We start from the raw sequence: 15,684 nt of genomic DNA, 5'->3' as shown, positions 1-15,684 counted from the left end.
TTTCAAGCTACCATTCAGCCTTCAGAGCAAAGTTTAACCCAAGTATTGCTGAAGAACATAATCTGACCTACCTGTATATTGTACTTAGTACTCTCAACTTTCTAAAGGGCTGAATATGAAAATTCCTTCAGATCAGTGCTACATTTGGGCATTTTAGGCTGAATCACTGCCTTCTGAAAACTTGTGACTGCAAAGTATAATGATACTAGAAATGTGGAGGCAGCTCTTAAAGCTCCACTTGCTCAAATTCCTTGTGAGAGCAGGTCAGAATAAGGGTTTCACTTAACCTTTGACATATACATTTTAATGTACTGTGGTGGGGTGAGGTGGGGGGGAGAAGCACTTCATCACACTGTGTACAGTGCTTATAGGATACATTTTACATATGATTTAATCAGGAATATATTGTTGTAGGGTTATGACTCTTAATAGCTAGTACTAAAGGAGATTGAGGACATGATTGGGCACAACTACTTTAAACAAGCTTGTTATCTTATTCTTAATCACTCACACTTCAAAATTTAGAACACTTTTTGCTAAAGTGGTAGAAGAACTTGCAGGCTTTTAATTACTTCCTAGAGAGAGCACATTAGTTTTACAGGGGTTCTCTATGCAATTTATTGCAGCAATCTGCTGCTAGTAGGTGGTACTTATTCCCACCATGAAGGTAGGTTATATCTACACTGGTCAAACCAGGTTAGCATTTGCACTTGGTTAAGGTAGACTGTAAACAAGCTGGTTTACTTCACTGACCTACTTAGAAACACAATGCAAGCATTTAGACCTAAAACCAACTTATCTTGTTACACTAACATTAGTCTATTTGAGAACAGGTAAGGAAGCAGTAGGTTTGACACTAGTTGGGTAAAGAAAGACATAATATACTTGCATTCATCATTCTCACTACAAAACCGATTCAGCTATCATGTTGAGGTAAGAGAGCTCCTCTGCCACCACACACTAACAGTACATTTAAGGCAAAGACCCTAAAGTTCACCCTGAATTTAACCTCTTGTACCTGTCTTCTGTAAAGCTGTCATTTACCTCTGCTACTCAAATACATATGCTAGTAGGCTAGGTGAAGGAATAAGCCATAAACGCACAGGTTCTAGTTGGAGCTCTGCTACAGTGTTATAGCCTTACAGCCAAAGTAACTAGGGATGTGACTGTACTTGAAAATAACTGACACATTAAAGCAGTGTTAAGTCTCCTGCTGTTTAACAAAACTAGAAGTTTTAGATCCATGCCCTAGAATATACTCTTTTCACTAACCAGGTCCCAAAGCACAATTTTCAGTAAAAGCCCTTACCTCAAGTTTAGTTTTCCCTATGTGATTAGCTGCTCAAACAGAGGTGGGCAAATTACAGCCCACAGGACCATCCTACCTGGCCTCTAAGCTCCCAGCCCCTCCCCTGCAGCTGCACAGCTTGTGCCTACCCACCTCCCAGGCTTTCCAATAACCCAGTCCTGGCACTCTGAGCAGCCTGGTAAGAGGGTGGGGTTGGATAGGGGCAGCAGGTCCCAGGGGGCAGCTGGATGAGATAGGCATGGGAGTCCCAGGGGGCCTGGAGGCAGGGCTGTGGATAGGGGCTAGGGCCCAGGGAGTAGGGGGGTTGGATAGGTGTAGGAGACCCAGGAGGGGGTAGTCAGGGCAGTCAGAGCAAAAAGTAGAAATGGGGACCAGGCCGGTTGGGGAGGCACAGCCTTCCCTACCCAGCCCTCCATACCATTTCGCAACCTCAATGCGGCCCTCAGGCCAAAAAGTTTGCCCACTCCTGTGCTAGAAGCAGAAATCTTTGGGATTTGCCTGTATAGGACTCTAGTACCTGTCACTCAACATTTTGGGCCTGGCTTTACAAGAGAAATAGAACTACTCAGTTGCAAGAGCATTCATGAGATTTACTCTCATGGATGTGGGGAAAAAGTTCACACTAGATTTGGTGGGAGAAAGAGAATTGCACCTTGACTGAAGCTTCTGCCAGCTTAAATAGTTTTTCTGGGAGCTGTAACCCTGTTAAAAAAAAAATTCACAAAATCACTTCCAAACAGCTAATGCACTAAAAGAGACTAATACCCTGCCACCAGGGCTATAACTTAATGAGTTGGAATGAAGACAATGTATTGATTGATTTGTTTCACATTTATATATTTTCCTGCAAGGAGTTCTGTTCAGATTAGCTAAAGCCAGCAGGAAAGTCACCCCTTCACTGATCAAGAGAGATAAATTCCCCTTTGAGATATGTTGATATTTAAGTGGCTATTATTAAAAGCCACAGAGGGAGTTGGGAGAGACTAAGTACAATGGAACCTCAGAGTTATGAAGTTACCAATCAACCACACACCTTATCTGGAACCAGAAGTGCGCAATCAGGCAGCAGCTGAGATTTAAAACAAAACACAGCAAACACAGTACAGTACTGTGTTAAACTACTAAAAAAAATAAAGGGAAAGCACCATTTTTCTTCTGCATATTAAAGTTTCAAAACTGTATTAAGTCAATGTTCAGTTGTAAATTTTGAAAAGAACCACCATAATGTTTTGTTCAGAGTTATGAACAACCTCCATACTCTGAGGTATTTTCTACTGTATAAAAGAAAAACTGGCTACAGTATCCATTCCTGAATGCTGTTTTAAGGCCTCATACTTGCTATATATGCAAGTACATGTAGGAAGGCAACAGATTAGTTTCAGACCCTGTAAAATATACTCTCCGCTATTGGAACTGACTCCCTGAACACCTCTAAAGTTACAAATGTAAGTCAAAGTAAAGCTTTAATTAAAAACTTTAAACGTTTTTAAACCATTGATGCTGTGACAGTGCAAACAGCATACAATTTATTGCTCAACTTCTGCATGGGTACATTAAGTTTTTAAAAACCATTTTATACAGATGTTTTGTTAAAGCTTATGTAACGGATGGCAATACAATGAATATCAATGCTAAAAACACTCTGTAATAAATATAATAGAAATGAGAAAATAAAACTCAGTTTGTGGAGGGGAAATTATACTTGAGTCTAAACTAATTACAGCTACAGAGAAAGCTTGGGATGTGATAGAGTTAAAAACCTACTATATAGTGTTAAATACAACAAATGGCACCTGTTAACTATATGGTGCAGTTTAAAATCTGAAGCAATGTGAGCATGCTACATTAAGCTGTATGATGCATACTTATGATATAGAAGCAAAGCTTTTACTTCCATCAATGCAGCCAGTTTAAACGCACCAGAAGTTTCATACAGATGTAGTGTTGTAGAACAAAAATACAAAAGGAAAACTTGTGTGCTCTGGACTCTAGTATAACAACAAAAAATGGTAAAAATAAATCAGTTTAGGGAAGCTGAATCTATGTGCAAAAAAATTAGAATACATACTGTACAAAGCACCATTACAAAACTCTTTACAGCGAGAAATTAAATCCTCTGAAACTCAACTACGTGCTGTATATTTGAAATCTACAAAATAGTCACTGTTCATAATTAAACATTCATAATGAAAAGCAACAGCATGAAACATGATGCAGCATTTCTCTAAAACAACTTTATGCAACTAAAGAATGGATAAAGTAAAACTCAGTAAGGACCAGCTGAAATAAATATTCACATTAATCATGGGGTGAAAGTCCAAGGTTCAATGCAACATAGGGCTTAGCACCTGTTTGAGGGAAAGTGGCTGACAGGATTTTGGAACTAAAAACTTTCATGGGTCAATACTTCTGCAAAATGTATCAGAAAACTTCTGGCCAGCTGGGGTGCTTTATTTAAAGCTCTTAGTTGTTATGAAGGTAAAAAGGCACTCCAGATACTTGATATATTCCTCATAACTGGTCAAATATGTAGAAATATTAATTTTGTCTATTCATGTCCATAGTATTTTAAGAAGTTAGATTTTACAATATTAAACTGGTGGTACTAGAGGGATTATCAACACCAAAATGCCTAGCAGGAAAGCAGTGCACCTACAGCTAAAGCTGCTGTGAAACGTCAAACATTGGGTTAGGGTTTTTTTGGTTTTGTTTTGTGTGCAAATTCCAGTAAACCCTTACATTGGACTCAACATCTCAAACCTATAGGAGGTTAGGATAGGGGCCAGCTACAGCTGTGTGTTCTGGCTGTTTAGTGTAGGGAGTAGACTACAGTGGGGAGGGAGATGCATACCTGAAGCAGCAGAGATCAGCAGAGGCTGGATGCCATCAAGAGACCTTGTACAGTGGCAGCTCAGAAGAGGCACTGAGCTGCAGCAGTCAAATCTGGGGATACAGTGTTTGTGCTCGGTATCCCCAGGCTGGGTCCTCTAGTGTAACAGATCTGCATTGCCCCTCCCTAAGGAGTAACTTGGATGAGGCCTTGTTCTGTTCATACACCACAGGGAAGAGCTGCTTGAAGGATCAGGGGAGTCACATGGGATGAGACTTGTCTGTGGAAAAAATCCCAGCCATACCTTGGGCAGGAACAGAACAGAAACAGCCATCTCCCCCAGAGAGTGGTGCTGTCAATAGACCATTCCTTCTGGATGAAGAATGTAGTGAGACTGTCTCAGCAGGCTTGCACACCAAGGCCTTGCCAGTCACTAATGAAGTTTCCAGCCTGTGAAGTGACAAAAGAACCCTGTCTCTAGAGAACAATCCATCTCACGACCCTCTGAGTCTGGGAAGGTCTCTTAGAGACAGTGTTACCACTCAACTTGAATGAGGTCAGCACAGAGCCGCAAGCCCTCCAAATGTGGAAAAAGGTCTGCCAGACTGCAAGCCCAGCTGCCAAAGTTGATCTCTTGGTTGCTTCAGGTGTGCATCAACAAGCAATTAACCTCTCCACTATGCATGAGCCCAGATTGGTATGTTTTGCTAGATGCTGCTTGTTCTAGCAATCATACTATTGAAGAAAATAAGTGAAAATGTGGATTTGGGCTACCAATGATGGTATGATCTCATTATGACTGCTCTCAAATAGACATACTATTAGGCTATTACCAGTCATTCTAATGAATACAGTCCATTATTAGCTTACGTGCTGTAGCAGTCAGATTTGGCAGAATGAATTTATATGTTGACATTCACAAACTACATAGAATAGACAAGACAAAAAAAAAATCACTAGTTCATTATATAACTTATGCTGCGAAAGGAAGTAGTTGTTTACATCCCATTGTCTTAGTAAGTTCAAGACTCGTTTCTCATCAATGTAAAAATAGTGCAGATTTCCGATGATTAATTATGATCCAAGCTTTAAAAAAAACCAACACCGATTAGAAAAATTTGAAATTCCCTCCAAATGTTGCTGCCCTCATTACTGTGCGAGAGGGCAGGCAAAATGCCAGTTGTATATTACCGATCATGCAGAAGAATGCTGCTAAAAAAATGTGCAGTGAGTAGCCTAACTTCTCCATACCCCAAAAAGACAGCATGCTGACCTCACAGTAGGATGCTCATTTGAACAGCCCAGGATTCCCTTCATTGGTAGTGCATTATGTTCCCATTTGAACTGACCAACCCACATTTTAACTCTTACATATATTTACTCTCATCCCTACAACCAGTGACAATATTGTGCTTTAACCACCTCATTTTCAAAGCACATCACATCGTGCGTGTTTGTTAACAGAAGAGCTTTTGCAATTTGAGTTAGTTACTTTTCCTTCGCTGTAAAACCCACATGACATGAGCAGCCAAACAAAGGTTAAATGTGGTTTACCTGATAAGTCTTTAAGCATCAACAAGTACAGAATGTGAATTGGCTGCATTTCAACATAAAAAGCTTTGGTTGATCAGATAGATACAGTGGGTTCTGAAACATGAACTGATGACCAGGCAGAAGGCTATCAACGTCACCTCATCAGCATGCTTTAAGAATTTTTTTTTAAAATGTAGCATTTGTTTTAAATTGAAAGCAAACCAAAAATACTCTTGACAATATCAACTTGTTACAAAAACGCTTGTTTAAAAAAAAAAAACAAAATGACTAATGCTCTTTAAAAAAAGACTATTCCACATTTAACACAAAGTACTGTACCAAATGCAGTATTTCACTCAGACTAGGAATCTGACAACTGATAGAAACAGGACCCAGAACGTCATGTCTGTAATTCATGCTTGAAAAATATAAAAAGCCCAATTCTGGGTAACGTTTAAGTTGAACATATAATGCAGAATATAATATTTCACTATAAGAAAATGCAGTTAACATGTAAGTGGCTGTAATTAAAAAGGTTAAAGATTCTTTTAGCCAATTTTATGCAAAGTTAGAATAATCCAAAAAAAATTTTTTTTTTTTTTTTTTTTTGTAAAAATAGCAGGTATAGACGCTGTTCAGTATATTTACTTGGGCTGAAACGTGATTTGTACCGACTGCTGAAGTTGTGTCTTCTTGTCTGTGAGAATAGAAATCAGGTGGGCAAATAGAACAAATTACCTTTTACAAAAATAGTAGTAGTCTTTAAGTGTAGAATACTGCTTAACTGTCAAAATGTAGTAACAGTCAGCATTCTGTATGGTCAAGATATTAGTTTTTAATAGCAGCTGAATGGTTATGTGGCAATAGCCACAGAACCTATTTTCTTGAAGAAAAAAAAATTTCCAAAATTGTCCTTTCCCTCACAGTGTTCTTGAGTAAAAGAGGAAAAGCATTCCTGTATTTCAAGCATTTCTTGAGTCTTGGCTGAGGGGAGGGCTTTCTGGCTGACAGGAGTATAAATAGAATCTCAGGTAAGTCTGCAAAGGGTCATTCCACAGCAAACCCACATGTTTCTTCAATGGCGGTTAGCAGCTTCTCATACAGCTTGTCATAGCTTTCATAGGGAGGAATGTCTATTCGATTAAAGCTGTTAACAAAAAAACAAAAGCTCTTCAGAACAAGTTTCAACTCTACCGAGAAATCCAAGATGGACGCAGTTCTGTTGCACTACAACTGCATTTAACATTTTTGAAACACTTTGGTGATAAGATTGCAACTTCTTGTGTTATATCACTAAATTACATTATGATGGCCAACACAATGACATCGATATAAACAAAACCAGACTATTCCCTATTGCCATAATACATGGAATTCTTTACCAAGTAGAAAAATGATCAGGAGAGGAGAAATAAATGACAGTTGATAATCTAGATGTGCTGTATCAGTGGACGTGTCCATTTACCAAAACGCCAATATTTCCATGGAGGAGTGAAAACGTAACATGGTCTTACCAGGTATGAGCTTTCGGCAAGTTATTAGTGCTGGCATCAATCTGGTGTATTGTAAATAGCCTGGGCCCCGCAGCACCTGCAAATCCAGTAAAGATGAATTCTTTAGCACAACAATTTAACCCCCAAACTACTATCCTGTAACTGTTAAGAAGGCAGAGTGAGAAGTAAATAAGCAGGGGAGACAGACCAGCCATGTACTAAGGAAATGAAAACAGTATAATACTGTGGCAGGGAGGGAGAGAACACACAGAACAGCAAACGGAAAAGCTGTCTCTCCACATTTCCCCTTCAGACAGAAGTTTGGTTTTCTTCACACATGCACAACACTAAGACTGTTTAAGCCAGGGAAAGATACACAAAAACTAACAGTACAAATGTAAATCTGTGTTGCACTAAAGTAATACAGTAGAGCCTGATCCACACACAGTTTTTATACAGGTATCACTATTTCAGGTAGGGGTGTGATTTTTTTAGAACACATACAACCCATAGCGTGGTCGAATTCATACCACTATAGCTGATTTCTCCTCATACCAGAATAATCTACATTGGTGTAAGCACATTTATACCTGTATAAGCAGCATCCACATCAGGGTCACATTTACAGGGGTATGATTTGTGACCAAGACAGCTGTGATTGCAAAAGCCCCTAGCATAGTATATTAGCAAAAGCACAAGTTATTACCTTACAGTAACTGGAATTACTAGAGATGTTTTGTCCCATGGATATTCCATCATAGGATCAAGTATCAGAGGGGGAGCCGTGTTAGTCTGTATCCACAAAAACAACGAGGAGTCCGGTGGCACCTTAAAGACGAACAGATTTATTTGGGCATAAGCTTTTGTGGGTAAAAAAACCACTTTATCTGAAGTGGGGGTTTTTACCCACGAAAGCTTATGCCCAAATAGATCTGTTCGTCTTTAAGGTGCCCCGGATTCCTCGTTCTTTCCATCATAGGCTGTGCATACGCCTGTGCACGCTTGATCAGTAAGTTTAGTTAGCAGTGCCTGTGGGTCTGGGCCTACACTCCACACATCCTTGTCATCTGGTGTGAGAGTATAGGGGGAGGGTGGACCCGCCCCTGCTCCAGTTCCTTTTCAGACTGGAAGCACAGGAAGACTCCACAGCAGAGAAGAAGAAAGGCAGGAGATGGAGCACCCATAGGGACAACACAGCTCAACTTCCAGTTACTGTACAGGTAAGTAACCTCTCCTTTGAGTTATTGTCCCTATGGCTGCGCCACAGTAGGAGACTCCCAAGCAGTGTCTTGACATGGAGGTGGATCTCAGCACAGCTCTGAAGACAGTGCTGCTCTAGGTTGTCTCTGACCTGGAAGTAGATTGGCTAGCATAGTGCCCAGAGAACATGTGAACACAAGACCAGGTTGCTGCTCTGCAGTTGTCCATGATGGGTTTGTCTTTAAGAAGGGCTATAAAGGTGGACTGGGCCTGTTGGAATGAGAATGCATCAGAAACCCACTTACACAGTCTGAGCGGAAATTGGCTGTCCATTCTCTTGGCAAACGAGATCAAGACCCTGAAGGGAAAACCCTGAAATAGCTTGTTCTGCCTAGGTAAGAGGCAATGGCCCTTCTTACATCCAAGGTATGGAGGCTAGCTTCCTCTGTCAAGGAATGAGGCTTGGGGTAAAACACTGGTAGTCAGATGTCCTAAAGTGACATGGAATTCTAAAGAGACCTTAGGTAGGAAATGAGGATGGGGTGAAAGGTCACCTTGTCATGGCAAAATGTAAGTAGAGAGGGTCAGCCATGAGTGCTCTTAACTCCCCTACCTGTCTGGCAAAGTTATGGCTACTAGGAACAAAGTCCTGAAGACAGGTAGACAGCTGGGCTCATTAAGGCATTGAGAAGCAGATTAAGGTCCCATGATGGTGCAGACTCCTTAACATGATGAAACAGATAAAACAAACCCTTATGGAATGTGGCTGAGGCAGACATAGAAAATCCTTTGACTGATGGATGAAAGACTAATAGCAGCCAGGTAACCCATCATGGAGTTCAGTGATAACCCTGTATGTTTAAATTCAGCAAGTAACCAAGTATGTCTGTGAGGAGAGATTCAGAAGGGGATATGGATCGATGGGTACGCTAGATTTGGAAGTGCCTCCATTTTTGCAGGTAGATTTTCCTTGTACTTGGTTTCCTACTGCTCAGGAGTATGAACTGAACTTCGGGAGAGCAGCCCAATTCTATGCTTGAGAACTATCAAGGTGCAGAGATAAGAAACTGGGGTGCATTGTGGTGCCCGAGTCCAGTGTCAGGAGTTCTGTAAGAGGAAGGCAGAGAGACATTCACACAGAGATGAAGCAGCTCTAGGAATCACACTTGTCTTGACCAGGATGGTGCTATCAAGATGGAGAAACTGAAAGCTACAGCTTGTTCTTTTAAGTGCCTTGTTTCAATGGTGCCGGAGGGCAGGTATACAAGAGATTATGGGCAGGTCTTCACTACCCGCCAGATTGGCGGGTAGTGATCCATCTATCGGGGAACAATTTATCGTGTCTCGTCTAGACATGATAAATCGATCCCCGAATGCGCTCCCCATTGACTCCGGAACTCCAGCTCGCGAGAGGCAGAAGCAAAGTTGACGGGAGAGCAGCAGTGGTCGACTTGCCGCCATCCTCACGGCCAGGTAAGCTATTCGCATAGCTGAAGTTGCGTATCTTAGGTCGACACCGCCCCCAGTGTAGACCAGGGCTATCAGGCTAAGGGAAGAACAGGGAGTTCCCTATGCAGTTGTGACTGTACCTCCTCCTTCCCACTCCACAAGCAGAATTGTTGGCATTTTGCACTGGCCCAGGAGAGAGTCCCAGGAGAGATCCAGCTCTGGAAGGCCCCAGGACTGGCAAATAAGCTGAAAGACCAAGTTGCTGAGTCCCCTCTCATGGTTTTGAAAGTGTCTGCTCAGAGAATTTGCAACAGCGTTTTGCAGGCCTGGAAGGTAGACTGTTGTCTGTGCAGTGGGATATGCACTAGTTCTGCAGTCTTAGTGATTCTGTGCATAAGGATTAGGATCTTGCTCCCCCTTGACAATTTATGTAGTTTATTCCCACTCTATTGTCCAGCATTACCTTGACTGAGTTGTCCTCCCAGTTGCAAAGAATGTATTGGCATGCGTAGTGAACTACACAGAGTTCAAAAAACGTTACTATGGAGAGATTCTTCTTGAGGAGTCCATTTACCCTGGGCTGCGGTGTCTTGGAGATGGGCAACCCAACCCAGCAGGGAGGCATATGTAGAGATGACCCTTGATGGGTGCAGCCATGAAAATGGAACTCCCACACTAACTGTGAAAGGATCCTTCTACCAGTTGATGGAGTCAAGAATGCTGTGGTAAGATCACTCACTTGGAAAGACTTTGTTGGGGGTTTTAACAGTCCATCAACAGGAGTAGTCTTGCATAGGATGTCACAAACATGTAGGCTGATGTGTGGCCTAAGAACTGCAGGCAAGCACTTGCTATGGATTGTGGGATCTACTGTAGCATGGAGATAAGGAAGGCCATTGGGGTTAACCTGTACATAGGTAAGTAGGTTGAGAAGTGCAGAGGGGCTCCACTGAAGTCTATGCTCTTTATCAGCACTAGAGTAGATTTTACCAACTCTAGACAAAGGCACAGGGAGGTGAAATGAGACATGGGCCTTGTTGGTCATTGGCTGGACCTTGAGGAAGGAGTGACCCTTGAGCCAACTCTCCAGATAGGGAAAGAGTTATTCCCCAATGATGCATGTGAGCTGCAACAGAGTGGACCTTTATACAGATTTTTTTGAAGCATCTGAAAGGCTGAAGGGGAGGACAGGATACTAGTAATTCTCTGTGCTAATACCTAACTGTAGGAAGAGTCTGTGAGACAGGTGCATAGCTATATGAAAGTGTGACAAACCAGTCTGGGATCTAAAGGATGGAATTATCGTTGCTAGAGTAGTCATCCTGAAATGCTGCAAAAGGATAAAGGTATTCAGAGTCCTGAGGTCTTGGACCAGCTTCCATCCTCTTTCCTTTTGGGAACCAGGAAGTACCTGAATTAGAATCCTCTTCCAGTGAATTCGGGGTAACTGTCTCAATCACCCCTAAGAGCAAAAAAGATTGAAACCACCTGTAGGATCGATCTGTCTGATGCGATGAGCTCCCAGGCAGGTTGAAAATGAGAGATGGTCCCCAAAAGGTGAATGTAAAGTAGTTTCATGCAACACGAGATCCAGAGAAGGCGGCAGTTCATGACCTAGCTGTCAAAATGGCTTTTTGGAAGATGATGCAGACTGGGAGGTCACCATCAAGGAAGGCGTCTTCTTGTAAGATCTGGACCTCTTTCTGGAGGCTTCTGCAGGTCTGTATAGGTCTGGTATTGAAAAAGTCAAGAATGCTAAGCAATCAGATTTGGTAAGTCATTTCTTTGTGGAAGGCATATAGATCCCCAGGGTTCCGAGCAGGAGATCAAAGAAGCAGCAAACATTCATGTCATCCAGGACAGGACCATCCTCTTCCTTTCCTTATGCAACACCACAGTGGGCTTTCTGGAGGGTACCCTATAATACTGGTCACTCTACAGAGTCCATGTGTTCCAAAAAGTCCACTGTAGTGGTGTATAAGCAAAGGAAGAGGATGATCCTGCCAGGGACGACATGAATGTCTGCTGTTTCCGTGATCTCCTCCTTGGGAAATATCTCCAGAGGGCGGTTAGAATGGAAAGAATGGTAGAATCCTAGTCTGAAACCTCTGAATCTGAGGAGTTATCCTCTCCTGTGTCCAATGGAGAGTCCCAAGCACAGGTATGTTGGGGCTGGATAGTTACTGGGGGTTCATAGGGGCTGGTACCAGAGGTCAAGATTGTGTGCTGGGATCCAGGATAATAGAAGGAAGCTCTGGTTGTGAATGGTACTGGGGAGGGTCCCCTCTGGGTATTCCTTAGGAGGGGAGATCCTGGCTTTTCTGTAACTAAGAAGTCTTCATGGGAGAGAAAACTGGACAGTGCTTAATAGGAACCTGAGATGGTACCTGGGACTGTGCAAAAGTATGGTCCATGAACTCCAAGAGTACACTACAGAGGTAAAGTCCGTGTATTCTTTGTGGCTGTGTCCAGAGGAGGGCAGTACCAAAGCATAGTTGAACAAGGCTTCTTAGGAATGCCTGTTCCTGGAGAAGTCATTGTGTCTGGATGTCTCCAGTTCCCTGGCCAACTATGGAGGTGCTTGGTGCAGTTTGTTAGAAGACTTCTTAGCATGAGGCATAAGAGAAGTTTTTTTTGGTGGGTACTGGTAGCTTGGTACTGGGGGTGGGGTGTCACAGAAGCCTCAGCAGTACCCACACCAGTCACCTTGCTCTCTGTCCTAAGAGGTAACTTGGAGACTCTCCCCAGGGAATGAATTTTCTATGTCTTAAGAGTGCTTCAGTTCTGAAGCTGCTCCATGGTCTCTGGAAGTCACTGCTGCAGCCTGAGTGACTAAGGCCGTTGTGCCAGGGAGGAGAGTCAAATCCTGCAGGTTTCAGACAGCAGAGCACTCCATCCCATCCTCCCTCAGCTTGCGAAATCTGCTTTGAAATCCAGTGCAGACCTTGCACTTAGAGTAGACATGGGACTCTACTCTGAGACAGCTGGAATGTCCCTCACTGTGGGGAGGAAGACGACCTGTGGCAGGCCTGGCAGGGTTTGAAGTCCAGGGTCTTTGGCATAACCCAAGCTGGGAGGCTGCAGACAACAACAGCTGAGGGCTGGAAGGTCCTAACTGCAAAGAAAGGCAGCCAGGGTTCAGGCCTCCTGAAGCACCAACTTCAGCTACAACAAATAGGAAACAAATAAAATGAGGAATACATAAATAAAATACTTACTTTCTTAAGAAGGCAGTAATGGAGAAGCTAACAACACACTCTGCTATGCTTTGTTTCAAGCCAGGGGCAGTTGAGAAGTAACTGGAGCCTTGGCGGGTCCACCCCTCCCTATATACCTTGCACCAGAGGACCAGGATGTATAGAGCACACTTAACTAAAATCTACACTCGAGAGTGCACCAGTGCACGCGCAGCCTACGGCGAATGCACCCATAGGGGCAACAACTTGAAGAACTGCCCTGCTACCAGTGCAGCTTACTCCACTCAGGGTGATGACTGAATAAGTTCTCTCTCTAAAAGCTACAGCTTTGCCAGTATTAGCTGCATCCACATTAGCAGCACTTTCGTCAGCATAGTACACTTGTATAGCTATGCTGGGAGACTGCTTCTACTTTAGATTTGACCTCAGGGGTTGTACAACTACAACTATACCAATATAGCTAAAGTGGTACAACTTCTGTGATAGCCAAGGCCCCACTGGGCACTGGTGGTTGTATGGCCCTTCCCAGACACTAGGGTCCAGTATGTGCTGCAAAATTCTAGCTCATGTTAAGGATTTAACCCGCAGGTTAAGTTAGCCATGGCAGTAATAGGGGTCACTAACAGAACATTAAACAAGGGAAGTATCTCGTGGGTCATACAGTGAGTTAATCATAGGAAAGAAAGCACCTAAATGAGTGTGGGGCTGCCACCTCTGCTTATGCTTTTCATGTTGCCATTTAAATATGCAACATAGTGTAGAGCTCCTCCAATATGCATTAGCACTCAGTGGAATACTGTATTCTGCTAACGGGTACTAAAGCCCATTAATGAAATCTTAGTACTGCAGGGGACCTATGCCATCTTAGGAACCCAAAAGACTGCATAGGCCCTATGTGAGTGAGAAGGCTGGGTGGGGATATTTGTTTTCCAGATCCCCTGGCTTTTGTAAGTGGCAACTGGCAATCACAAGGTTTTTGCTCAGTTGGAATCCAGCCTTTCTACCAGTAAAGAAAATACTTCTATTTGGTGAGCGTGTTCTCTTCGACACTTTCCTCCATCTTGAGAGAACAAACAGGGGGACCACAGAGGCCTGAACTGATTGCCTCTGATTCTGTTCACCCAGCAGCATGGATGACAAAGTTAGAACGGTTGCTGCAGGAAGGTAGATATTCTATCAGAGTTCCAAAGGCAGTTGGATAATGAGGTAGATTCTCTCTTTTCCTAGCCTGCTCACCACCATGTGGCACCTTCCAAGAAGTCAAGAGTCTCTCTCACACCTGTTATAGTCGCAAAGTTGCTGGCTTTCCTGGCATGGAGTGAATTGTGGACAGCTGCAAAGGCGGTGAGGGATTGTAATAAAGTGAATATTACAAAACAGGCTACCAGAAAAAAAACCAGCCAGGAGAATCACATACAAGTCTCTGATGTCCAGAGTTCTCTACAATTAGAGAAGACAAGAGAATGAAGTGCTTTGCTGAGTGAAAGAATAGGGCAGGTTACAGCGGAGAGTCACAAGGTTATGGGACAGGAGAGAAGAGTACTGGTAAATGATACTGAAAACAGCTAATCAAGACCACTGAAACCCCCCCCCCTTTTTTTTTTTAAAAAGGTCACATTACAAATCAATAATCTTATTTTTATGCAAGGTTTCTGTGATGTGGTATTTCTTTCCCCAAATGGATCCATTTTAAGTTGGTTCCCATCAAATTTTTACCTTGTAATGCTTTAAAACCCTGAAGAGGAACTCTGGATGAGCCGGTCACAAACTGGAGCAATCGTGCTCTCCTCTCTTCATCGAAGAGCTCCACAGCTTTCCAGAACCATTTCACAATGTTGCTGTCTGGAGTACAGTGTTTTAACCTAGTATTTGCCTTCCAATCATTAACATCAATCTTTCCAAGTCCACAAATGATGAGCTGTTAATAATTGTATACATCAGTTGTCAATAGAAATAAGTGACATTACATCTAAGCATCAAAATACAACGCATGTGTAAAAAAACACCTATAGATTTCAGTGCAAATGGAAAGTTACAGGCTCTCTCTCTTGTTTAAAGGCACACACAATTATATCATTTTATTCTGTAGTAAGCAATGTCATACCATGAATCCATTTTCAAGGTATCATATTTAAACTTCATTTCAAACACAGCAGCCAATATCCAAAAGTTGTATGGTAAAGATAATTTAGAGAGCTTGAAAGTGTCTTGTGTTTCCAGATGTACACTTTACGGGTCAAATTCTGCATTCAGATGTTGCATTGAGGCCACTGAGTTCAAGAGGAGTTTCTTATGAGTAGCTGGGGGGTATAGTTTGGTTCTCAGAATTTAACTAATTCTGTTTTTTCCCCTCTTAATGTAACTTTTTATTGCAGTCATCTCCACACGTCTTGTACAAATCAGATTAAACACATTTACAAGACAAATGCACAAGTAAAACGTATCTTGGACTTCGTTTTAATTTTGTTAGAACATCCATCCCCAATTTTGTCAGAGCTTAAATAAAAACTGTGCACTGTGAATGTGTATCTAAGGGTTTTATCACCATTATATCTGAATGCCTTCTGTTGAAAAATCAATAGCAACAGCCAAGTCCCTAGTGAACTTCATGGAGTCTCCGGCACGTCTTCCTTTTTTGAATAAAGCCCCTACATGCATTTGTAATGTTTTTAT

The 15,684-nt window shown here is 42.4% G+C and overlaps 1 protein-coding gene across 2 annotated transcripts in view; it reads right to left on the bottom strand.

Moving 5' to 3' along the window:
- Positions 1-5,673: 5,673 nt before the first annotated feature.
- The window catches only part of SMURF2 (SMAD specific E3 ubiquitin protein ligase 2), a 93,697-nt gene continuing 83,686 nt past the window's right edge, over positions 5,674-15,684 (bottom strand). For both annotated transcript variants that reach the window (XM_084648279.1, XM_084648280.1), the window contains 3 exons: positions 14,728-14,929; positions 7,187-7,262; positions 5,674-6,819 (listed from right to left, as the gene is read on the bottom strand). In XM_084648279.1, coding sequence (XP_084504405.1) covers positions 6,720-6,819; positions 7,187-7,262; positions 14,728-14,929 — 378 coding nt within the window. In that variant the 3' untranslated portion in view covers positions 5,674-6,719. The remainder of the gene's footprint in view (positions 6,820-7,186; positions 7,263-14,727; positions 14,930-15,684) is intronic.

Source organism: Lepidochelys olivacea, assembly GCF_965140295.1.
Source record: "Lepidochelys olivacea isolate rLepOli2 genome assembly, chromosome: 14".
Taxonomy (NCBI): domain Eukaryota; kingdom Metazoa; phylum Chordata; order Testudines; family Cheloniidae; genus Lepidochelys; species Lepidochelys olivacea.
This window is presented reverse-complemented; position numbering and strand designations above follow the sequence as displayed.